The following is a 26,702-nucleotide window of genomic DNA, read 5'->3' on the forward strand; positions in this document are numbered from 1 at the left end:
TCTTGAAAGTTTGTCATTCTCTGTTTGGTTTCATCAATATACTTGTAGCTTGGAGGGCAAGGTTTACAAATCTGGGAGATTTGTGGTTCCTAGAATCAGTCCTGCTACTTTTTATGCAAAGAGCTTAGTGTTCACTACTTTCTGGTTATCTCATGCAATAGTTTATATTAATGGAAGGTTACACTGGACCTTTCCTTTACATTATTTTCAAGAATCTCAGATGGATTCACACAGGTCTTCAGGCTGTTGGCATACACAGATGTTCCTCTAGATAAATTATGAGAGCTGCACCAAAAGTAATGCCTCTTATTTAATTATGTTGGCTGGTGGCATCAGAAGCAGATATTGGTAATATTGTTGATTGGTAGGGGTTGAACCTTCCCACCAGTCTTCTGTTATGTTTGGCTACGGTATCATTGATGGCTGACAGAATGGTGTATGAAGCAAAAGTGCGTCACTGAATTCCCCAATACAGAAAAAATGGCGCCTGTTGATATTTGTTGATGCTTGCTGAACATTTATGGAGACCAAACAGTGGATGTGAATACAGTGAGGGTGGTGTGTTTAATCAGTGGTGACAGTGACATACAGCCAGACAAAGCATGTTGAGGATGGCCATGCAGAACTGTGACACCATGAAATGAAGAGTGTCTTGATAGATTCATCCACATAAGCTGGTTAATTATGGCCAGGGAACTGTACATGGGGCTGAACATCAACTTCAGTTGGGTGGAAACAACAGTGGCAAAGTTGGAATATTAGGAAGTTTGTGCCATTTGGGTTTCAAGAACACAGGAACAGAAAGAGCATCGTATGCAACTTTGTCAGGACCTATTTAACCAAGGCTGAATATGAATGTTTTCTGGATCACATCATTACCAGTGATGAGTTGTGGTGTCACCACTATAAGCTAGAATCAGAACAGCAGTCCATGGAGTGACGAGATGTGAATTCCCCGCTGAAGAAAAAGGTTGAAGATGCAGCCCAAAGTCTATAAAGTGATGTTCTCTGTCTTCCGGGATAGGAAAGGAGCAATCCTTATAGATTTCTTGGAACTCGAGCAAACCATCAGTTCTGACCTCTCTTAGCTGAAGGCTCAAACCTATAGAGTCAGGCCAGAGAAGAGGACAGCCTTTCTCTTGCAACACAATAACGCCAGGCCCCATGGGCGAGATTTTCCTAGCAACAACACCACTGTAGCAGCTATGAAAGAGTGGGTCACCTCCACTGGTGTAGATTTTTTTAAGCGAGGCATACAGGGTCTTGTTCATCACTGGCAAAAAAGCAGGACTGTTAGTGGTGACTGTTGAAAAACAGTGCTTTGTAGCTGAGAATATGCTCAGTCAAGAATGTTACTGTACTCTTTGTTGTAGTTTCCATGGAAATAAATGAGGCATTACTTTCAGAGCGACCTGTGTACTTACTTGCATTTTTCTTCATCTCCTTCCTTCCTCTTCATCAGAATAGCCTTTCTGTGATCAGTGTTGTTCCTTCCTTTCCTGTCTCCAAGAAGTGAATACGTGTCTCTGTTATCCATGTGTATTAGAGCCATACAAAATCCCATGTTGGAAGGGACCCACAAGGATCACTGAGCCAACTCCTGGCTCCACACAGGACCACCCGAAATTCAAATCATAGTTCTGAAGGTGCTGTCCAAAGGCTTTTTCAACTCCAGCAGCTTATGGCCATGCCCACTGCCATCCAGATGCAGAACCTTTTCCTAACCTCCAACCTGACCCTCGCCCAATGCAGCTCCATACTATTCCCTCCATCCTGTTGCTGTCACCAGAGCACTCCGACTCTTCCTGCTTAATGCTCTTTCTTCAGGTTTTGCCATTTCCAAGGCAAAAAAAAAACAGGTCCTGCTTTACACTCAGGTGTAAAGAGTTGCTCTTTTTACCGTATTATGCTTTGTATCTTCATGAGTAGGTTTAGCAATAAGAGGGGGGCTGTGCTACGTAAGGACTTATTTCTCTCTCTGAGTTCTTCCTGTGGAGAGAATTGTGGAAAAATACACCCATCATTATCTTACAGGATGGAGTTTTGCATGAACTTTTCAGATAGGGTTCTCAAAAGCCAGAGGCCAGTGTTTTCACTGACTCGAATAATTTTTATTCCCCTGGAAGCATTTGGCTAAGGTGCATGAGGAGAATAGTGCAGTCTCACAGGAGATTTTAATAGGAAAACGAAACTGCCTACTGGCAGTTTCTGTGCCTCCTTGCGTTGCCGAGTGTAGAACCTAATAGTAAATTCCCCCTTGTATTTGTTGTTTTTCTTGCTCTCCCTCTTTGAACTCTCAAGGTTATTCAGTTATTTTCCTCACAATTTCATTAGGAAATTTGCCAAAAACATCCTTTCTAGGCAGCTGTCTCTGGACCTTTGGAGGCCAGCACTAATGTGCTTCCAGTCTGTAGGGGGTGTTTGGCACAAAATTATGAACTAGGCCTTCAGTGCTTCAGGGGAGAGAGGAGAAGAGATCTCAAACATTTTACCACACCCAGGTGCAAATTTTTGCTCGTCTATGAGCATTTAGAGGCTTTCATCTCTGGTCGTACCTGCTTTGTCCTGGTGCAAGGTCTGTTAACAACAACAAATTGTTGATAGGAGAGAATTATAACTGGAGAGTTATTTGTCTGTTGAGCAAACGCTGCTTTGAGGGAAAGCTTTGTGTGGGAGGGAGTAATTCTAGCAGTCTTAGGCTGTTCTGATATAATTTTTTAATGAGGCATTGATTTGGTTTTTATTTATTTTAAAGCAATGCCCAAAGGTACCGTGGTGCTGTCCGCTTGCAATACTTCATGTAAAATTGATGGAAATACTAAATGTTTTGCCCAAATTAATACTGAGTTAAACATACCGGAAAAAAGCGAGAAATCCTTTTCAGTGCTTTTTCATACACCGCTTAGCGATATAGGCAACTGCCTTACCATATGTACATATAATATATTTGTCAGCCTAACTGCTTCTCTTGTTTGACTAAACTGTCTCCTTCCAGCCACCCACACAGAATATGCCTATGGGTCCAGGAGGGATGAGTCAGAGCGGCCCCCCTCCGCCCCCGCGCTCGCACAACATGTCTTCAGATGGACTGGTAGGTGGGGGCCCTCCTGCGCCACACATGCAGAACCAGATGAACGGCCAGATGCCTGGTAAGTTTTTCTCCTCTAAGACATTAACACCAGCGTTGCTTAGCAACTGGAACGACATGGGGGCTCAGGGGATACTAGATTGTTGATGACAAAACTGCTTTGAATGCCCCCGAGTACGAGCTCTCTTAGAGTTTGTTAGCTACAGAGCTACGTGACCTGTATTCAGTGTTTATCAGGCTGCCCTTGGGCTTTGATGTAGCTGACACACAGCATTCCTCTGATGAACAGAACTGGCTAAATTTAGTCTGTTTGAAACCATGCAGTACAGCTGGCTTTAGAAGGCTTACTGGGGAAAGGTATTGGCCTGTGGCTGAGTGAATGCAAATCCTTCCATAAAAAGATAATGTGAAATCATCACAACTAAATAATTAGATAATAATAAAATAGATATATTTTACTCACATTCAAAACTCACTCAGTACTTATAAGGGGAAAAAAATAATTAGATCACTTTTGTACAGAAAGTCACCAGTTGCCACTAATCCTCTGTGTTCTTTATTATTGAAGACGTTGAATGGTAAGGGATTTGTAAAGAAACAGCCTCCAGATTATTGTTCTAGGTATAAAATTTAGGTCTTTTTTATGCCATCCTGTTTTGTAATAAAAATACTTGGGAAGTCAAAAACAAAGCAATGAAACAAGATGATAAAATTATACATTGTGCCTACCAGTACTGGCTTTGGGCTAACTATTCCCTTCAGCAGTCAGTTCAGAAAGGAGGGAGCCCTGGAAAAAGCCTGCTTCTTTATAGAGAGGCTGTTTTCCAGAATTTCCACTCATAAAGTCATACTGCCTCTTCGGTGAGAGTTGGCTTTCAACTTAAAATTACATTCCCAGGATTGCTTTTGTTCTGGACCTCTTTTCGTACGAAAGCTCTTCAGGGTATTGATTCTTCCAGGAAAGGAAACTGCTATCAAAGGATCTTTGTATAGTCACCTCTCAGTGGTCACAAGGATAAGCTCCACGACAGTCAACACAGGGAAACTTTAGCTAAAAATATAAAGATAGCTATGGTTTCTAATTTGCATTCAAATCTTGATAAAATGGACCTGATAGTGGTAGCTTTCCAGAAAAGAGTAGCTCAATGGCATCACAAAGCCTTGTGAAATCAGTAAATAATAGAAGATCTAGAGGAGAAGTCAGTTTCATCATACACGTTGATTATTGTTTGTGCTTCAAAGTACAAAAGAACATTATATGCTAGCTCCTTAAGTAGGGCAGAGATATTATGGTTGAGGAGTCTTCTATCCATCTAAGATCCATCAGCTCCCATGGAGAATAGCATTGCTTCTCACAAATCAGTCTCTTTGACCCTCTAGTGTAATCATATTATTGTTATTATAATGATCTTTTCCAAGGAGAAGGATTACTAAGTCACAATGTGAGCATAATGACTTCACTGCAGAGCCACAGGGGAGGAAAGTCACTCCTTAAACACACATATTTTGTAATTAGATAGAATAAGAAAAGAGTGTTTATGAAGATATGTGAAAGGTAAATAGGTTTGTTTGGGTATTCACCTAGACAAATGCTTAAAAACAGTTTCCAGCTAAGCTTCAATTTAGCCTTTCTTCCCAACCTATACCTTTTTTGAATGTCTGTTCCTTCCCATCTGTGTTTAAGGTCGTCTCTGAGGATGTGAAGATAAACAGCTTAGGATGAGGGCATCTCTAATATTGGGAAGGCATGCTAAAATTGCTTCCTAGTTACACTCTGGAGAAGGGGAAAGAGAATCATCTCATTAAGTGGATATCTTAATGTTGTTTTTCCTTTAATGTTTGCTAGTTTGCCTGTGAGTCTTTCTGTATTTTGTAGGCACATATTTGCAATTATTTATTCAATGTATACATTTGCTTTCTCTTCACAGGGCAGTAAGTGTAAAATTACATAAGATGCTTTATGATAGAAGTCAGATACAAAACTTTAGCTGAAGAGATGGTCTGTCCTAAAGGAGTTCAGTGCAAGACATGAGAATCCAGGGTCAAAAATCACAAGTTGACTGGAAGAAATAAAATTTAGGCTTTTAAAATTGCCAGCTAAGGATTTCTGGTAGGCCTCATCTGAGTAAGGGACTAAGTATGGGTGGAAGGGCTGATGGGATGATTAAAAGAGCTCTCTAGTAACAGTGCATGAGCTGCTGAAAAGTTCTGCCACGGACCTTTCCCATTACCTAAAGGGCAAAAGGTGATTTTTCTTACATTTGTGTTCTGGGTAATAAAGAGCCTGAAGTACTGCTGAGACCCTTAATTGCTTCCCCTGACAGATAAGCGTCTGTATCCTCTTACCAGTGAAGACGGTCAAGACAAGCCTTTTTCAGCCTGTAGTGGAATTCGATGCACCTGTACCTGTAACAGATGATCGGTGTTATCTTAAAATACTACTACTACTACTACTACTACTACTACTACTATTAATAATAATAATAATAATAATAATAATAATCTTGTGCAAATAATTGCATTCATTGAATTTGTGATGCAGATTAAGGGTAGTGCATGGATTTGGATAAAAAGGTTTTTGCTGCTGTCAGATTATCTCCCTGATTTCTTCAGCTTTTTTGGCAAGTAGAAAGTTGAAAGATAAGACCAGCTCTGACCTTTGCTTTGGCAGTGGTAGGTGTCCTTCCTGAATAATACGTGCTTGTATGTCTCCAGCAAGTTCTCCCGAATTCTTCTTTGCTTCCTACAAAAATAGTCTCAAATGCACTTACAGCTTAGTCTCAGGATGGAGATGCTGTCTTATTAGCATTTGAGAGTTAACTTCAATTTTAGTTGGGTAAGATACTTACTCCACTAACTTTAGTTTAACACAGAATCTAATATGTAAAGCATTGAAAGCAATTACTTTAATGACAGATAGGCACTTCTTGTCCCATTCATTCATATTCCTCATTTCATGTTCTTCATATTTCATTAAGAAAAATTAACTGTTGTGTCCTTACATGCAGGAGAATCTCCTGAATTATATTGGCAAACTGTATTAAAAAGTTATTTCTCAAATGTGTTCTTATTCTCCATTTTCAAGGTTTTTTCCATACTATTATCTTAGCTTTACCTCTGTCCTTTTCCTCTAGCTCCGTACTAACAAACTTCAGGTTTTGATCTCAGAAATACACGTGCCTGATATTGCCTCTGCCCACTGTTTCTTGAGTGCTTTCTTTTGTTTTGATGCTCCCCTAGATATTAAGTGTAAAATAATTTCCCTGAGGGGCTGGTTTATGTGCTTAACAATTTCTCTCTTTCTGTCCTCCCTGTTCCACTTCTTATATTACTGGTTTTCAAAAGCATATTCCACTGTGTATTTGGTGAGCTCCCTAGTATCTGTTCTAGACAATTTCTTCCTTTACAAAGAAATGTAAAAAAACAAAAAACAAAAAACAAACCAAAACCACTTCCACGCCCTTACTTTCTGACATCAATCCCGAGTCTTCATTTTCTTAGGAAACAAAAAGAGGAAGAAGTCTTCTCACCATCCTGTAATAGCTGCTTGTTGTCACAGCCTGGAGCTTTTTTTCGCCTTAGCTTTACTTCAGCACAATGATCACGTGGTTAGTGATGATCTCCTGCCTCTCTGTGTAGCACAGTCCAGGAGTACTGAATGGACAGTATTGCTAACTGTAGTTCTCTGTCATGGTCATCGTCCTATTTATTGGCTTTCCTGCATTTGTGGTGGATCTGTCTTTGTACAATTCAGCAATCTCTGATTATCTTGTTTTGCAGGAGCGGCAAACCTTTATTACTCTTTTCACTTTCCTTGATAAAATAAGCATGTTTCTTTATTTCAGGAAGATGTCTTGAAAAGAGGATAAACAGCCTTAAACATGTTGTATTTAATAGCTTTTTTTCAGTTTTGTAATTTGGTGTGACTGTATTTGTCTGTTACATAGCCCTTAATATAGAACCCTTTTTCTCCCCCTTCTTTTCTTTTTGAAGGACCTAACCATATGCCTATGCAAGGACCTGGACCTAACCAACTCAATATGACAAACAGTTCCATGAACATGCCTTCAAGTAGCCATGGGTCGATGGGCGGCTATAATCACTCAGTGCCATCCTCACAGAGTATGCCAGTGCAGAATCAGATGACCATGAGCCAGGGACAGCCAATGGGCAACTATGGTCCCAGACCAAACATGAACATGCAACCAAACCAAGGTAAATGAGGTGCTTATTTTCTTCTGCCAAAAATGAAGCTTCTCACTCAGATTTTCTTAACAGAACTCTTCTTGTAGATTTCCTTCCCTAAATGCACGTCCCATGTTTGTAGGGCTCTGCATCTCTATTCTCCAGTGTGCTGATGAATTTTTATGATTGCAGACACTGTTTTCTGGCTTTTTGTGACAAGATCACAGAATCACAGAATCACAGAATTACCCAGGTTGGAAGGGACCTCAAGGATCATGTAGTTCCAACCCCCCTGCCTGGCAGGGCCACCAAACATACACATTTACTAGATCAGGTTGCCCAGGGCCCCGTCCAATCTGGCCTTGAACACCTCCAAGGACGGGGCATCCACAACCTCACTGGGCAGCCTGTTCCAGGGCCTAACCACTCTTCCAGTAAAGAACTTTCCCCTAACATCCAACCTAAATCTTCCCTCCTTCAACTTAAAACCATTTCCCCTAGTCCTGCTATTATCAGCCCTTTTGAAGAGTTTACTCCCTTCCTGGGAGTAAGTTCCCTTCAGGTACTGAAAGGCTGCAATGAGGTCACCCCGCAACCTTCTCTTCTCCAGGCTGAACAAACCCAACTCCCTCAGCCTGTCCTCATAGGGGAGGTGCTCCAGCCCCCTGATCATCTTTGTGGCCCTCCTCTGGACCCTTTCCAAAATCTCCATATCTTTTTTGTACTGAGGGCTCCACACCTGGACACAGTACTCCAGATGGGGCCTCACAAGAGCAGAGTAGAGAGGGACGATCACCTCCCTATCCCTGCTGACCACCCCTCTCCTGATGGAGCCCAGGATCCCATTTGCTTTCCGGGCTGCCAGAGCGCACTGCTGGCTCATGTTAAGTTTCTCATCTATCAGGACCCCTAGATCTTTTTCTGCCGAGCTGCTCTCAAGGACAACTCCTCCCAGCCTGTACAGGTGCCTGGGGTTCTTCCGGCCCAAGTGCAAAACCTTGCACTTTGCCGTGTTGAACCTCATTAGGTTCACCCGAGCCCAGCTTTCCAGCCTGTCAAGGTCCCTCTGAATGGCATCCGTTCCCTCCACCGTATCGACTGCACCACTCAGCTTGGTGTCATCAGCAAACTTGCTGAGGGTGCACTCCATTCCCTCATCAATGTCATTAATAAAGATGTTAAAGAGCACCGGTCCCAAGACAGACCCTTGAGGGATGCCGCTCGTTACCGGCCTCCACCTGGACATAGAGCCATTGACCACCACCCTCTGTCTGCGGCCTTTCAACCAATTGCTTATCCATCTAGTTGTCCACCCATCAAATCCACCTCCCTCCAATTTGGAGATGAGGATGTGATGGGGGACCATGTCAAAGGCCTTGCTCAGGTCCAGGTAAATGACATCGGTCGCCTTCCCTTCATCCACCAACGCCGTCACTCCATCATAGAAGGCCACAAGATTAGTTAAGCATGACCTTCCCCTGGTGAAGCCATGCTGGCTGTCTCGGATCACATGCTCGTTCTTTATGTGATCAAGCATGTTGTCCAGGAGGATCTGTTCCATAATCTTCCCAGGCACAGAGGTGAGACTCACCGGCCTGTAGTTACCCGGGTCCTCCCTGCTCCCCTTCTTGTAAATGGGAGTGACGTGACCCTTCCTCCAATCATCCGGGACCTCACCTGACAGCCACAACTTCTCAAATATGATGGAGAGCGGCTCAGCAACCACCTCAGCCAGCTCCTTCAGGACCCTGGGATGCACGCCATCTGGCCCCATAGACTTATACTCATTCAGTCTAAGGAGGCACTCTCGGACTTGCTCTATAGCTTGTAAATTTGAACTACAGTTTAACTTTCCCAGACTTTACACTTCTGTTATTATTGTTTGACTTGATAAAAAATATATCTGTGCTCTTGAGTCTCTTGGGTGAGTTCAAAAATTGAAGTCCTCACATTTTTGTACCTAATTAATCTTTGTTCTTTCCCGCATGCTGTTTTAGCTCGGAATGTCTGTTAGTCGTAAGAAATAAAATTCAGTAGAGAGCAGAGGATTGTTTCTGGTGTCCTTGTGTATATAGTAAAATTCGAAACTAATTTTGTATCTAGGATATTTACGTAGCACGAACTGTTGACAGTACGGTCCTTGGTGAAGTGCAAGGACATCACAGAATTAAAATATTGTACTAGAGTCACAGCAGACCGAATTATTAAGATGTATTTATACTGCTTATTTGTATGAATGTCTTCAGGTCAGCAAAAAAGAAGTACTTTCTGCTTGGCTGTTCATTTGTTTCTACATTGAATTTAGGCAGACGACCCAATAGAAGACGTACTGCAGAAGCAAGACTTCTGCTTGCAGCAAATTGGGTTTGGGTTTTGTGTGTTGTTTTCAGACGTATTATCAGAATCACAGAATCACAGAATTATCAAGGTTGGAAAAGACCTAGAAGATCATCTAGTCCAACCATTACCAATACTTCCTGGCTAAATCATATTCCTCAACACAACATCCAAACATTTCTTGAACACTCCCATGGTCGGTGACTCCACCACCTCCCTGTGCAGTGCATTCCAATGCCTGACTACCCTTTCCAAGAAGTAATACTTCCTAATGTCTGGCCTGAATCTCCCCTGGCGCAGCTTAAAACCATTCCCTCTAGTTCTGTTCCCTCTAGTTCTGTTCCCTCTAGTTCTATTCCCTCTGGTTCTACACTGAAGTGTATGACTTGAGGTGTTTCGTCTCCTGATGCTGTAGGATGTTTTTTTCCTACTTTTAAGATTCTCTTTCTAGTTATTTGGAGGAAAAAAAAATAATACTCCAGTGATACAGTTTCTTATCACAATTCTATCTCATTGGAGATGTGGGCTCCATTTTGTTACATAGATGCCATTTGTTTCTAAGGTATACAAACAGAGCAATTTGCACCCATCTGTTTGATCATTACGTCACTGGGAGGTTCAAAACAGAAGAAAGATGAAGATGATTTCAAACCAAAAATAAGATACAGCAGCTATTTCTGAATCTTTCTTACCAGCAGTGAAAGCAGGAAGACTGATAATTCTTCTGTTGCCCACGTTCTTACTGTCATTTTTTCTTAAATCATAATAGTAAATCAAAAAGAAGTAGGTACGTAGCAGAGGAAATCATTACAAGCATGAATATTTTTGACTTTCAGAATTCTCAAGTTACCTGTGCATTTTATGTAGTACCCAGTGGAGTAATTTTGTAAGCCTTGTAGGATGCTTAATAAAAGCCCTGCATATTCTTTTGAATTTCTTAGTTGCAGAGAGTTAACAATCAATATGCAGCTGTTTTTGTGAAGGAGCCATCAACTAAGTTGCTCCACAGAAAACAACTTACTTTGTGTGACTATCTTACAGTTTAGGACTAGTGATTATTCCATCTCAAAACTGTGTTCTTTACTCTTCCTTGTAATATTCCCCTGTTGCATTTTCAGTACTCTATCAAACTTGTAAGTTGCTCATTAGAAGTTAAGTAGAAAAATACTTAAAAGGTTTTTGTTCTGAACAAATAATAGTACTGAAGTGGCTTTGGGGAATAAAGCAACGTCTAACCAAATTAGAGGTTCAAGAAGAAGAGCAAAATATCTTGTTAGAACATGAGCTGATAGTATTGCCTGCACATGCCACAGGAAGTCTCTCTGTTTAGACAATAGCAGGATTAGGGGAAATGGATCCAAGTTGAAGGAGGGAAGATTTAGGTTGGATGTTAGGGGGAAGTTCTTTACTAGGAGAGTGGTTAGGTCCTGGAACAGGCTGCCCAGGGAGGTTGTGGATGCCCCGTCCTTGGAGGTGTTCAAGGCCAGGTTGGACGGGGCCCTGGGCAACCTGATCTAGTAAATGTGTATGTTTGGTGGCCCTGCCAGGCAGGGGGGTTGGAACTACATGATCCTTGAGGTCCCTTCCAACCCGGGTCATTCTGTGATTCTGTGATTCTGTGACTCACGTTTTTACAAATACTTTAAGGCTGTAATTTTTGTGGAAACTCCACAGAAATGAAGAGCCATTTAGGACAACGGGGTGAAAAACTGCATTCTTTAAAATATTTGTGTTGCACGAAAACATTAGTAAGTAGAGCATTTCTTGTGTAAACCATGAATTGGTTTGTGTTGGAAGGGACCTTTAACGATCAGCTAGTCCAACCGTTTGCTTTAGAACAAGGCTTTGAAACTGGTTCGTTAGTAATGGAGGATGGATTAGGACTGAGTTGGATGGAGAGATGATAATAGCATCTCACTTCACAGGAATGTTGTGAAAGTATTTTCATTATGAAGATTTAGGCATTTTAGTTACAAATACTGTAAGAAAGCCCACGAGTAAATTAATAATTCTGTCTTTGGAGCAGTATTTGAATTGGCATGGCATCTCACACTGAACAATGAGGAGGAAACAAAATATTGAATGGCTTTTCAGTGAATAATATCTACTGTTACTGAATGAGGCCAGGACTTGTAGAAAAAAGGCTGCTATCATATAATAGAAGATAACACTATAATACACAAAAAATATTTGACGTAACGTTTGTGTGTTCTTAACATAATGTTAAGATTCTAGCAAGACGTCTTACTGCATGTATGCATTTTGAGAAGTATGTGGTTAGTAGGGAAAACCAAAAAAGTACTAATTAAGGAGTTTAATACGTAGTACAGAAGCCATTGTGGGATTTTCTTTTGGTCTACTCTTTATTGATATACATTAACTTTATAAAATGCTAGCGATGGAAATGTGTAAAATGAAAAGCAGTTGTTACGTAAGTAGTTTATTTACAGAAGAAGAATTTAGGCATTCTGGATTTAAGAAGAAGAACATCTTAAGGGAAGATTCTGCATGTGACTTGATTAGAAAGCTGCTGTATCATCCTGGGACATATGCATGGAATATTGGCTACCTTTTCAGAAAGGACAGGAGGCAACGGGAGCTGATTGACTAGGGAAAAGCTGCTTTTTTGTAGATGCATGCCCGCTTCTGTATGGGAAGCTATTTAAGTTGAATGCACTTCTTTAACTCTTGCCAGTTTTTGACTTTTCAGAAGGGAAGTGTAAGCACAATTTTCTGGAACCCAAAACAAATATGGAAATTTCTCCTGGTTATATTGAAAAGATCTTCTACAGTCATAGATTCATAGCTCAAATGCTTTAAGAGTAAGGACCAACAAAGTAATAGTTTGACAGTCTCTGCAGTGTTATTTCTCAGATCATCTTGCTAGATCCTGTTGCCATGCAAGAAGAGCTTGAATCAAGTGCCAGACTCCCTCAGTTATTATTTAATGAGCATTATACGTTGCTTGGGGTGTGGGAGCAAGGCTGGTTTCCTTTTAACAGCTGAACCCTATGTGAGAACATTGTGTTGACTTGGTCACTTGCAGAAGACCAGTTGTGTAGTCTGACACTGAGGTTTTTTGAATGACATTTCCATTTATGTGAATTTAGAATCAGGTTTTAGAGCTCTTTGAATTACAAGCAGATATGAACAGATCATAGAGACAGCTGACTAGGCTGGTGTGGAATCCTGTATCCCCTTTAATTGTCCATAGAGTGAAAGGAATAGAAGGATGGGAACATCCAGTGTTATCTGAAGTAGGAACATATTCAGGGTATGGCAGATCAGGATAAAATCTTTAAATTAAGTATTTGCTGTATTTATTTATTTTTAATCCTTAAGGAAAACAATGACAACAAACAAAATGTTGCTGAGGGCTGCTGCATTGCTAGGTTTACATTTTGTTTGTCCAGTAGTGGAATCCAAGGTGAGATTTAGCACCTGGCATGGTGTGCTTTGCTAATACTCTGAATGAGAGTTTCCAGTAGCTTAATTGATGTCTGTGCACTCACTGAAGTGCCTTAAGAAGGGACTCTTTTTTTAGCAACAAAACATACATAGTTTTTAAGACTGGAGAAACAACAGCTTGTTTTACTTTCCTATTATAGCCAGCCTTTCCCTTAGCTGTTGGATTGGAACAGCACAGCCATATGAATGTGGTTCCTCATTGCTCTGCTTCTCTTCCAGAAGTTTCAACTATGTTGCAGTTATTGTTGTCCTCTTGTAACATTTGCCACCAGCTGTCTGAATTTCAGCAGAAGATGTGGCTAAGCAAAAAATGAACTTTTCAGCAGCTCATTCATCCTCACCTCAGTGCATTTCCCAAATCTATTAGGTTTAGCTAGAGCCCGCTTCTGGTTTGCTTTTCATCTTGCCTCCATTTGCTTTGTGTCCGACAGTTAGGTTGTTGGATTCCATAGGTAGTTTCTTGTCAGGAAGTTGCCCCAAGATTAGGCGGATTTTTAAAAAGATCTGGAACCAGCCTATTTTTACTTAAGTGGTCATTCCCTTTCTTTCTTGTAAATCAGTCCTTCTGATGAAACGTGTCTGGGTTTTATTGGTAGGTGCAGAAGACTATTTGAACTGAGCAGCATCTTAAAATCACAGATGGGTTGAAAAATGCCATAATGATCATCTTAAGCTTTGTGAAGGGGTTCTCTTGGTTACAGTTGTGTCACGTAAGCATTGTAGATGAATAAATGTAGCTTCATTTTATGCCTTTTCAAAAGAAAAGGCAAATACAAAGTTCCCCCGCCCCTCAAAACTTCTGCATAAAATGGTTCTGGTATGTGAGATGATGGAGACCATGGTTGTTCTCCTAGTTATCTTCGTAGTGAGAGGGAGTTGTGAACCGAACTGGAAGGAAGCCAGGCACTCAGTTATTAACACAGCACACACTGATACAGGGCAGTGAATTCTCATTGTGGCTCTACAAAGCGTTAATGAAGTTCTAATTTAAAAAGCAAACAGAAAACCTCTACATTGCACCATGGGGACCCAACACATTTTATCACATTGTATTGTGACTAATATTAATATTGTTAATTAACAAGCTTTCTTGAGATCTAGGAATATTATGGCAAGAACTTTTTGTTTTTTTAAAGGCTGCCTCATTTTTCTCAGTAATTCTGAACAAAAAACAGTGAAATGGAATGATCTGAATTACCTCCTTGTTCAGAAGATCAAAATGGAACATGTTTTTAAGTGAAAAATAATTATAGTATCAAAATATAAACCTTGTTTTAAAACTTTAATATCAGAACATGGAAACTGCCACCCCAAAGAGTAGAAGCAGAACGAGATCACTTCAAGAGTGGCCAGTGTTTGTCTTCAGAGGAAAATGAAGCTTAATGGAACTAAGGCCACTTCACTTCTAACTGAGAGATTCCACACAGGCGTTTAATGGCTTTAACTAAAACATTTTGAATTCATACCATTAATTTGGTTTAACTTCCTTTTGTAATCCCACACAGAGAGGACCTAAGTGACTTTGTATTCCATTCCATCTGTAAGTCCATTGTTGGCACTGACTGTACCTAGCTTGTTCTGTAGCGCTTCAGTCTTACATAGGAATTAGTAGTGCTTTAGCACCATATTAACAACAGAAATAGTGGAAAAGAAATGCAATGGTGGAAATTGGCAAGTAGATGACAGCATTTTTCTCTTGAAATGGAGTGTGGTTGGTCTAGTCTGATATTTTTATTTGTTTTATTTTTTTTCAGTGAGTCTAATTATTTTCTCTTTGTTGTTTAATTACAAGATGTGCGTTAGTTTTTTCAATTGGCATATTATGAAAATAGATTGTTTGACAACTTTAGCTCTTTGTCACAACTCTTCTCGTATTTTAATGCTGAAATAACTCTTCTGAGGAAGTGAAGAGGCTATTCTTTATTAAAAGTTTTATCAGCATAACCTACATTCAAATGAAACGGCTCAGTTATCATTTCATTGCTGTACTGTGTCAGTGGGTCACTCTTTAGCTGTCTGTTTTCATTACTGGTTAACATGACTACACGTTCAGCCTTAACCATGTTTTCTTGAGTGATTAAAACATGGGCAGTACTTGATCTCTCATGTTCTATCTGTGGCTCATAGAAATTTGGAAAGGAATGTCTGGATGTAAGGAACATTTGGATGTTGTGTTGAGGGACATGGCTTAGTGGGAGTTCTTGGTAATAGGTGAATGGTTGGACTGGATGAACTTTTAGGTCTTTTCCAACCTTGGTGATTCTGTGATTCAGCAGCTTGGTACTGAAAGATTTTTGTACTAATCTGTGTGGGACTATTGTGTGGAGGTCAGTGCATATATTCCTGTGGGTCTTTTTGCATAATGCCTGTTGCATGATTGTCTGACTCAGTTATGCAAGTAGTTTGTCTTTACAGGCTAAATAAAATTGTTTATTTTGTGATAACAGCTAGGTGGTTTGTTCTTGCACTATAACAACAGCTAAAGGTATATTAAAACTGTGCCCCAAGGAATTTGCAGTGTTAAATAACGTTTCCACAACTTGTCAAGGTTTCACAATCAGGTATTATATCTACATATATGTATATCTACATTTTCTTTGCAGATTCTTTTTTTAAACAAACATAGAAAAATGAAGAAAATTTTAGTTATTTGTTTATGAGTAAATTTGTATCTCTAGTTCAAAGAAGACGACGTCTAGAAAGCAGTCCTACATAGTATGAGTTCTCTTTCATAGCTTCATTACTGAACTCATTGTATTTGTGTAGGTGCAGAAACAACTAATGTGCATGAAATAACTGAAAATAGAGACTTTGATCTGCTTTTTAAAGTGGAGTTACAGAAGACATATTTGTTACTCTTCTTTTATAGGTCCAATGATGCACCAGCAGCCTCCTTCCCAGCAGTACAACATGCCACAGGCTGGTGGCCAGCATTACCAGGGACAGCAACCACCTATGGGAATGATGGGCCAAGTTAACCAAGGCAATCACATGATGGGCCAGAGACAGATTCCTCCATACAGACCGCCACAGCAAGGTAGACCTTCTCTTCAGTGTTCTTACATTGATTTTAAATAACCAGCTGGAAAATTATTTTGAATAATTTTCTTGTTTACACCAAATCTCAGTGAAATCATTGGGTGTTCCAGTTACAGACTTTGTTTGCAGACTCTTTTTTTTTTGTTTCTTGTAGCAACAGGTTACTGGTATCACAGTTAAACTTGAATGCAAGTGAATTCTGTTTCAATATTAAAATGATAGGTATAGAAAAAGAGTGAAGTACCTTCCTGATTCTGAATTTGTTCAATTATAAAAGGGAACAGTGTTCTGCAGCCTTGTTTTTTTCTTTTTTTCTTTTTTTATCCCCCCCCCCCCATGTCTTTCTAGAAAAAGAGTAACTTCATTTTTAATACTTGGTGCTGTTATACATGTGTTCCCAAAATGATCTCAGAACTGAAGTTTGATATATATGTACTCAATCTGATGCAGCCAAACAACTGTATGCTTGTATGTGTGTGTAAAATATATAGAGATGTTTTTGTTGTTGTTAAGTCAAATAGATTACGTATGTTGTCCGAAATACAACAGTATGGGTGGGGAGTACATTTGAGAAATATTTCTCATAGTAAAATCAGAAAATAGCAGACTTTATAATAGAGAAAACAAGTTATTTACCTATTGACTGGTTGTGGTTTTTCAGGCCCACCACAGCAGTACTCAGGCCAGGAAGACTATTATGGGGACCAATACAGTCATGGTGGACAAGGTCCTCCAGAAGGCATGAACCAGCAATATTACCCTGATGGTAATCTCTCATAAATGTTGACTTTCCCATTTTCTATACCTGCCCAGTATTAATGCAGATATGCCCAAAATTATGGAATGGGACAAGAGTAGTAATGGAATATCATACCTCACATTTACAAAAGCTCCCAAGTTCAGAATTGTTCATACAGTTTTAGTTACAATGAGTAATTAATTTTACAATTTAGAGTATGTGATTTGTAACACTCCCATTTGAAACTATAACAACAGTTTTAGTATTTCAAAGTGAAAAATCTGTAATTGGTGTATCTAAAAGGAGGGATCTTTAGTATGTCTGGTACAGTCGAGATGAATTAAATCATAACTTCATTATAAATAAAAGAGGGGGTGATATTCTTTTAATAAAGATTCTACTGAAATTGATGAACTTGCTTAAGAAATGTGTTTTTCTGTAAATATTTTATATTTTTAACTTAGTGCTTAGTTTTCATGTCACACAAATGTGTTCTTGTTGCTATTGGTATGGGCCTTCAGTGTAATTTTCACAAAGGTATGGAACGGTCCCTGCCCTGAGGATCTTGTAACTGTTAATCCTCCTTAGAAGTCCCCTACCACCCCACAGGGCTTTCTAGGCAAGGCCATAACTTTGAATTGCATAAATCTGTCCTCCTGCCTCGTGGAGTTTAGAGTGCTAAAGGCTATTGTGTTGTGTTCTAAGTTAGAAAAGTTGCAATTGACCTGTTTTTAGACTGAACAGAGACTGGGAGAACAAAAACGTTGAGTCATGACTGCAGTGAGAATAGTGTGCACAGTATAATGCTTTCTTAAGAAGTTCAAGGAATGTGGTAGATATCAGTGTTTTTTAACAAAACAAACGTACACAAAGCTAAACAGTGTTATTGTCAGAGCTGTTGCTCATTGCAAATAAAAGGGCACAGGTTAGTTGGCTGAATTTTCATTTCTATTAAATTGATTTTAAGATACAACAAGCCATGCATATATAAGTTTACGTGTGTTATTTTTGGATATATGTGTGCAAAGCTCTTTTACAGTGGGCATAACTCATCATTATTAAACTTTTGTTTTTGAACTTCCATGTTATAAATGTGAACTTTAAATGATTGTTGTATATTTACTATAGTGAAGGCAATTGGACATAATCACTGACAGATCTGTGGCAGAACAGAGGAATTCACTGAGAATTATTCCTTCTAAAGATTCATTCTTTATCACTACCTCTTTATCACACTTCTCTTGAACTAGAGATTGTATTATAAGCTTTGTGTTAATGATTGTGTATTTTATTAGGTTACATCCATGAAGTATTGTACAGTTCCAGAAGTAATTTCAAAGACCACTTATTTTATACTGTTTTCTTCTATAGTAGCTACCTGATCTAATTTTATTCAGAATTTAAACAAAATTTCATCTTCATTTCTTTACCAGAGTAGCAATGCAATATGTTCTTGTATTTTTTTCATCTGTCAGATGTACTTACTCTTAAAGCATCAAACAGGTGGGGTGCTTACTGCATGTATTGGTTCCATAATCGGAGATACCTACTGTCTCTGAATAGAAGAGTTTGTTTGTAATGATTCTGCTCAGGACTGGAGGAAAAGTTCACTAAGGCTTGTAGGAATTACTTTTGTAGGGAAAAAACAAGCTTGGGAATATTATTTTTCTGTCACTTCAAAGCAAAATTTAATGTAGACTGTAATCCATAACTTTGCTGAGCTTTATTTGTTCTATTTCACACTGCTTTTAGCATATGCTTTCGAATTGGAGATCAGCAGAACAGGTGTTAGACAAAGTATGATAATTGCTTTCTTTGTTCATTCTAATTTAATTCAGGTTATTTACATGTGAAAGGCCTAAATGCTTTCTTTTTTTTTTGAGTGAAAGATAAAGTATTTTTTTCCCCCAACAAGGATTATCAGAAGGTTAAGATCATCCTTTGCTGTGATGTTGCTAAAACTACTGCTTTAAGCTTTTTTTTTTCCTGTCACATGTTAATTCAGTATGAAAGAAAATCATATGAATAAAACTTTGACTAATACAATTGAAAAATATTTTTCATGTATATCCAGTTGAAATTTTTTTTCATTTTTCTGAGAAATGAAATATTCTTAGGGTTTTCACTCAGAGGCCATTAACGTTTCTTCCTGTCTCTTGTCGAATTGATGTAGGTCATAATGATTACGGTTATCAGCAACCGTCGTATCCTGAACAAGGCTACGATAGGCCTTATGAGGATTCCTCACAACATTACTACGAAGGAGGTATCTATATACCTTCACACACATACGCACATACATTCCCTTTCCTCCCCCACCCGCAACGGGAACCAAAATTCTTGCACAACACAACTTATACCCATGCAAAGCTCTTGTAGAATACTAGTTGCTGGCTGTCTTGAGAATTGCAGGGAACTCGAAGCATTCAGAGTAATTTCTTGCAAACACCTAAAATATATAACCATAATTTGCCATTTCTAACAACAGTAAAATGACTAAAACACTTCAGAGATTTTTTTATTTTTTTTTAATCTCAATGGAAATTTTTATTTAAACATAAATTTGTTGGTTCAGTTCTAAATCTTTTTGTGTGTGTATATATTTTGTATAATTATAGTGCCGTTAGGAAACAGCTTGCTGATCTTGTGTAGCTAGTCTGTGCTCTTGTAGCTGTCCTTAATTTTGTCTTTTTTATTTTATTTAGTATAGTCATGATCTTATGACTGTGACGTTCCAGTAAATGCAATGCTCCTTTGGCAGAGATGCTGAAAGTGCTGCAGTTCAACTCTGCAAAATTGGCTTTAACTGCAGTTTGTTTGGCCGAATTCCTTCTGTTTGGTTTGAGTTTTCTTTGTTTTGTTCAGTTTTTGAAATCAATATTGCATTTTCATTTTGTTCTTGTGTTGTTGGCTGTGCATCTTAAAAGGAAAAATATTTAATCAAGTAAGCACCTTCAGTTGTTTCTTCTTTCTCGCAATCATCTTACAGGAAACTCACAATATGGTCAGCAGCAAGATGCATATCAAGGACCACCCCAACAGCAGGGTTACCCACCACAACAGCAGCAATATCCAGGCCAACAAGGCTATCCTGGACAACAGCAGGGTTATGGTAAGAACCTGACGGTGCAGGCAGTAGTTGGAGATAACACTAAGAGGTCTTCGTATGTTATTCTGTCCTGATTTTACTGGGTTGAAAGGCTGGGCTTGTGCAAGGAAGCTGTATGCTCTCAATTTCAATGGAGCAAAACAAGGAAGTGTAGAAAACAGCATCTGTTTGGAAGTAGATCTGTTGCAAGCTTGGACAACCTGGTTACACAGAAAGCTGAGCCATGTCTACATACTATCTTCAAAAGCGTCTGTAATTTAGAAAAGCTCTGCTCTATTCTGTGTCCTTGGTGAACACAGTCTAGAGGGCATGAAGTTGGCAAAGAGTCACCTACGCCACTCCATCTCTGGACTTGGCATTTAGAACAAAATCTTTAAAAACAACAAACAAACAAAACCCCTATTTAAAATTCATCCAACACAAATGAATCATTCAATTGAAATTCTTGTACCTACAAGTAAAGAAAAGACCAGCAGCATTACCTATGGTGTTTTCTAAGGATTTGTTTTGCAAATGCTTGAGCTGATGGTGCAAACTGTGTAATGTATAGCAAGAATGAGAAATCTGCCACAAGTTAAATGATGTATTCTTTAGATTCAAGGAGAACTCCCAAACAGGAGACTTAAAGTAATAGTAGGTAATTTCTGTGAACTGTCTGTGAAAACTGTAAGTCAGCAGATATTGCTCTTATTTCTGCTTGTTGTTGTACATCGTAAAGCTGTACATATTTATCTTAAGATATGCAACATCTAAGAAGCAATCTCTGAAATCTAATTACATATGTTTTAACTTTAGCTTTCTGGTAGGTTTACATGCTAAGACTTACTGCATTGTGGAAACGTGTGGAAGTCCATGGGTGACTTCTTTGCTGTGTAGACAAATGCCGAGATTGCCCCAAATCCAGTTATATTGAAACAGTTTTAAGGAAGACCTGCTGACATTAAGAAAATCTCCTTCTTTTGGATGTTATGGAAAAAATTAGAATTCTAAAATAACGTTTGTGTACTTACATTCTGCTAAGCTTAATATAGGAACAGAAGGAAGGTCTAGCTCTCTATTCTGATTAAGTAAAGAAATAAAATCTAGTATTCTGAGTATTTGGGTTAAGAAATACTAGAGGAAGCTATTTTTGTAAACCCCAAAATTGCGCTTTTTTAGTTTCTTTTTTTTTTTTTTAAGTAAAAATAGACATTGAAGCCCAAAATTAACACATTCCATTTCATTTTATAGAATTTATTACTGAATATTTAGAATTCAACCGTAAAGTATGACCATGAATAAATAAAAGCCAGGCTTCATTTGTCAGATGAACACAGCACTTTTTAGGATATAGTAGCCCTGCTCAATTTAATATTTAATTGCTTTCTAATTTGCAAAAATAAATCAGCATTTCAGTCATTAATATCAATCTTTAAGGTTTTGTTTCACTGTTCAAAGCAGAAGCTGTATAGTTCAAGGAGATCTGAGGCCTGAGGAGAATGGTAATATGCTAAGGAACTCGTCTTTGCTTGGTCATCTTTCTGACTGTCTTGTAGATCCACAGTTACCAAAAGAGTTACGGGCCAGTGCCTGTAGCTTGATCTAGCCTACTCTTGTACTGAGTCATCTTATTGATAAAAAGTAATCTGTTTTCTGTGATTTAAAAAAAATAAACACCTGTTTTTTCTAAAATACTTCTCCGGAGTTACAGCTTTTCCCAAGTCTGCCAGTTTTAGCAGGTGGTGTTGAAGTAGCTAGTATCTCTGAAATACACAGGACATCATATCTACCAAGGTAGGAGGGGATGAGTTTAATTTTCTTTGAAAGATATCTTCAGTGCCCGATGGTAGTAACATACATTCCATTTGGTTGACTGGCTTAGTCCCTGTGAACAGTGACAGAAAGTTTGTCTTGACAAAAGAGCTGCTTCCTTTACAACCAAAAGAGTCGAGCCATTCTATTCTGTTCCTGTAAAGTTAAGGTGACAGAGGAGGGGGATGTAGAATAGTAGAATTTACTGGTTGTCACATCATACATTTTATGCATGTAACTTGCTTTCCTGATGTCCCATTTATGATTGCCCCCTGTGGTTTGGGAACTGACTTTTGGCAGTACAGCACTGCTGGTCTCTTTAGACAGTCCAGTCACTGAAGGCAGTTGTTCATTTGGCTGCTCCTCACATTATGAAGTTGTGAACTGGAGTAGAATACAGCAGAAGAGTGAGCATCCCTCAGTCATGGAAAGTGCTCTTGTTTATGGTTTGTCACATTTTGCTTTTTCTCTGTTCTGTGACCTTATGTGTGGAACTACATCCATTGGTAATTAGGGGAAAAAGAGTTGTAAATTTTCTATGGTTGTAGCACAACAGACATTGTCAGCTAAGGTGCTTTCTAGGATTAGAGAGTCATTGTCGCTGATAATGCTTTTAGACAGAAGACCTGATTTTATGGTAGAGATATTTCTTAGCTTTTCACAGTTGTGAAACCCAGTACTTGTACCATTTTCTTCCTGATTTCTTATGCAGTCTTATTTTTTTTTCCCTTTTATTTCTTTTTTCCATTTTAACATTCTCTAGGCCCTTCCCAGGGTGGCCCTGGACCTCAATATCCCAATTATCCACAAGGACAAGGCCAGCAGTATGGGGGATACAGACCCACACAGCCTGGGCCACCACAGCCACCACAGCAGAGGCCTTATGGATATGACCAGGTATTCTTTCACTCAGTTAGGAAGTCATGATTCTTAAACATTCATTGGATAATTTTGGTTTCTTGTGACATGTTAACTGATGAATTTGAGGATGTAGTCTCTGACATGTGTGCACAGTTCTCAAGAGTTTCATTAACAGTAGAGTTATCCAGAAATGTTTGTCTAGAAGTGTGCTTAGATAGCCTATTTTGAGTGTGCAAAGTTTAATGCAGTTTGGCAAAGCGAGGCTCTCCAGACAATGTTTGCAGACCTTAAAAATTTTAAGTTGATCTGTTTTGTAGCTGAATATGAAATGACAAATCTGAAAGTTGAGGTTCCTAAATCTTTTAATCTCGTGCTGAATTGTTTCATTGATTCTCTCACAAACACAAATCTGGTAATCCTCACAGCTGTAGAAGCACCTCTGGCATACAACTTAAGTCCTTCTTACTTGTAGAGCTCTGTGGGGAGATAGGAAACCATTTTTGCACAGGTTTCCTCTAAAGAGTAGGAAGGAATACGTGAGAAAGAAGTAACCTGAATATTACCTTCTTCTTTCCCATCTCTGCTAAGATAAGTTTAAAACAAACAATAAAAACTCATCAAAGCACTAGGCTGAAGTTGTACTGGGGTAGCCCTGTAAAAAATTGTTGTTTTACTGTTGAATGAAACTGATTTTATCCCTATAGAACATACTGTAAAAATACAATTCTTGTAATATAAAAAGTTCAGAAATGTCGTTGAAACATACAGCATTATTTTCCTTGGCATAAATAAAATTGAGATAGCTAAATATATTTTAAGATCCAGTTGAAATTTTAGTGTTTAAAAAATGCTGATATGTCAGTAGAATAAGAATTGAATTCTTAAAAACTTTCCTTTGGAGGTGAGATTAACCCCAATTACTTGCATTTCTAATGGAGGACAGCTGGCTTCCTCCTTACAGAAACTGAAAAAGACAAGGAAAAAGAAACAGGCAAACTCTTGCAATGTGGTTGTTGAGAGATGCAGTTACTTTTCCTGGTTATTTAAAAGATAAACTAAGCATGTACTAAAACAGTTAACTCCCTTACGTAAAGTGTTAGCTACATGAATATGCTTTGGTTGTGGCACAGGTAGCTATGCTGTAGTCTTCCAGTTTGTGCAGTCTGAGTTTGTCAGGAAAACTCAATTATAGAAGACCTCTTTACATTTCTGTGCTAGCCATTCTCAGAGGAATTCTGCTGCTTAAGTTCTCCTCTGGCAGCTGTTCTGAGATTTTTCTCCCTGATTGGTATATTACAATGGAAAAAACTGACATTGCAATGTAAAAATGAAATTGAAACTATTGCCATGATGTGATGATACTTAACATGAAATAGTGTTGAGTCTGCACTTAGTGCAGTATTTGTTTCTGCAGACCTTGAACGCTATGGTGAAAGATCACGGTAGGCTTGTAGCAGTGAAGCTTTCACCTCTGCCTTGTCTTCATTATGTGATGCTCTGTGAAAAGAAATAGATTAGGCTAATTTTGTCAATTGGACATACGTAATAACTGATTCTCATAAGATAAGCTTACTAGTTGTGTTCACAAGGATTCCTTGGTTTTTGAGCTACATGAATTGCTCTTCTGTGATTTTTAATGGATGAGTGCTTTTAAGTGTCACTGAAAACAGGTGATATTCCTGAATTACTTGAATTTGGGTGACCTTATATTTTTAAAATAGGTTTTGAAGTCTGGGTGAGCAGTAATTTCTGTCTTTTGTTTTTTGTGGTGTCCTGCAAATTTCACAGCAGCGTATTAAATTCAAAGTCATACCTTTCTGATGAGGTTTGTTGTCTGGCTTTAAATCGATACCATGTTGTATTAAAACACAAATGATTTTTACTGAGATGAAGCTCTGTATTTATTCAACTCGGTTTGCTGTTTGTTGTCATTTGTGTTCAACTTTCAACATCATAGTTTGTTTGGAAAATCTTCTGATTTGAGCTTTTAATACAGGGAAATATACCTTGTACTCTAATTATGTATTTTGAATTTCCTTTTTAGGGTCAATATGGAAATTACCAACAGTGAAAAGTATTCACATTCCGGTAGGCAATATCTATTAGCAGCCATATTGTCTTCTCAGCACTGTGGACATCTTCCTGAGATGAAAACCTCCCATTTCATCTAGTCTTTGGAAAAAATCTTGTGGCTGTTTTACAGTATACGGTCTTCATGGGTTAATTGTTAAAGGACTGTAGGTTCTCAGAAGCTGATTTCACATCTCTACTCTAGATGGCAATATTGGACAGAAAATATGTGACATAGCAATTTGCAGTGAGTTGAGAACTGTATATCAAATAGACTGTTACAGACTGAAAGGTGCGAACAGCTTTGTATGTTTATGAAGGTTATGGGAATTTAATATTTTTTCCACAGATTTTTTTTGTAGGGGGAACGGGATATGCACACTTTTTACAGCAGCAATATTTTGTATATTATGTTTTTCATGTGGTGAATATGCAAGACAGTACACTACTCGCTGGACAGGATAAAAAATCTACTGTTAAAATGGGTAGGGTCATGATAAGTGCTTGATTCTGTAAGTCTCAAAATGGTGTACGATAGAGGTAACAGTGAAAAAAGATGAAGAGCATTGTACATCACTGATAGGTTCGTGTACAAAGAATGAGAATCCCAGTTATCTAAATGGGAACATAATTGAGGACGGTATAATATAGTCTTGTGCAAAGATTAATTTTTTAAGCTTTCCAATTTTTCTGAGTGAAGCATTTTTGTAAAAACTATTTCTAACATAGTTTGACAATTTTCTGCAGCATTTTTTGGGTAACAGGATAAATGTTTGGGTTGTATTTCTCAAGTGTTTTGTCACAGCTTTGCATAAGCGAGCTGTAATCCCTCTTAATAATTGCAATAACAAAGAAAACGACAAGTGTTAATTTTACCTGGCTTAAATATGCAAAGAATTTGAAAAACAATATGGAGGACAGGACTGTATTGTATAAGTGTATTTTAACCTTTAGTTTATAATTTGTATGTATCAAAATAGCCTAGAAGACTTTGTAAAACCTATCTAAACTTTCCTAACTGGGAGTTAATAACTTTAGAGAAGGGGTCATTTTTTGTGCGTGTCCATTTTACTTATTGGTTAATATGAGACCAAGGGATGTTTTATAACAGAAAAATAAAAAACCTGTTGGTGAGGTCAATGCCAAATTTTGTTTTGAACTGCATTAACGCTTATAGTGTTGCATGCAAGATAGAGGCAGCACCTTGATCAGTAGCATAGTACACAAAAAAATTGGTTTTGGGACTGTCCTGCAACTGTATATCGGATAAATAAATGAATATTCTTTTGTGCAGGAATGTATGCGTTCAGGAATTCCTGGGGAATTTTATAGAAAAGACAAAAGTTAAGATTATCCTGGGAATAAAACCTTATTTTTTTTTTTTCAATTGGAGATCATGTTGAAGGGGGGGGAAAGGGTAAAAACAAAAAGATGTTCCTGATATCCATGACAATAGAGACGGAAAACAAGATTTTCATTTTGTTCATCATTCTTTAAGGGAAAGGCAGTTTTCTTAAAGTTGGTTGTTATGAAATACACATCGAGGTTTGAACAGTTACAGCATGAGGAGCATTATTATGAATGAAATGCTTGTAGGTTCTGTGCCAATTTTCCACCACTGTGTACTTTGTTGCTATTTAAAACTGTACTCCATCAGTTCTAACGGAAGAATAAATTATTTGTGATTTTAATTTTCTCATTTGTTTCTTTAAATTAGATCCCCATCACTCTGATGTCTCATCTGGAGACTCTGCTGTGAGTTTTTGATTTTATAGAAATCTGGCCAGGATAACCGAGCTGTATTTGCATTCTAGGACTTGATCAAAATTCTCCTGCCATAGCCAAGTTAATTAGAATTAACTGTTCAGTAATCAGCGTGTTGTGTAGGTTGTTTGTTACGAAATTCTTCCTCTGAAAATGAAGGTCCATGAGGCTATAATCAAGATGACTGAATTAGATAAATGAGTTGAGGAGGCAACAATGTGTTGAACCCAACCTGGTGTAGATACGTTATC

At 38.4% G+C, this 26,702-nt stretch overlaps 1 protein-coding gene across 3 annotated transcripts in view; it reads left to right on the plus strand.

Moving 5' to 3' along the window:
• The window catches only part of SS18 (SS18 subunit of BAF chromatin remodeling complex), a 40,770-nt gene extending 14,392 nt beyond the window's left edge, over positions 1–26,378 (plus strand). The window contains exons 4-11 of one of the 3 annotated variants that reach the window (XM_015855467.3): positions 2,996–3,149; positions 7,082–7,303; positions 15,948–16,115; positions 16,779–16,883; positions 19,030–19,122; positions 19,846–19,968; positions 22,520–22,653; positions 24,662–26,378. In XM_015855467.3, coding sequence (XP_015710953.1) covers positions 2,996–3,149; positions 7,082–7,303; positions 15,948–16,115; positions 16,779–16,883; positions 19,030–19,122; positions 19,846–19,968; positions 22,520–22,653; positions 24,662–24,688 — 1,026 coding nt within the window. In that variant the 3' untranslated portion in view covers positions 24,689–26,378. The remainder of the gene's footprint in view (positions 1–2,995; positions 3,150–7,081; positions 7,304–15,947; positions 16,116–16,778; positions 16,884–19,029; positions 19,123–19,845; positions 19,969–22,519; positions 22,654–24,661) is intronic. The other 2 variants (XM_015855468.3, XM_015855469.3) reach the window with 2 other exon arrangements.
• Positions 26,379–26,702: the final 324 nt, after the last annotated feature.

Source organism: Coturnix japonica, chromosome 2, assembly GCF_054131305.1.
Source record: "Coturnix japonica strain WE chromosome 2, WE-NBRP24, whole genome shotgun sequence".
In the NCBI taxonomy this organism is placed as follows: Eukaryota; Metazoa; Chordata; class Aves; order Galliformes; family Phasianidae; genus Coturnix; species Coturnix japonica.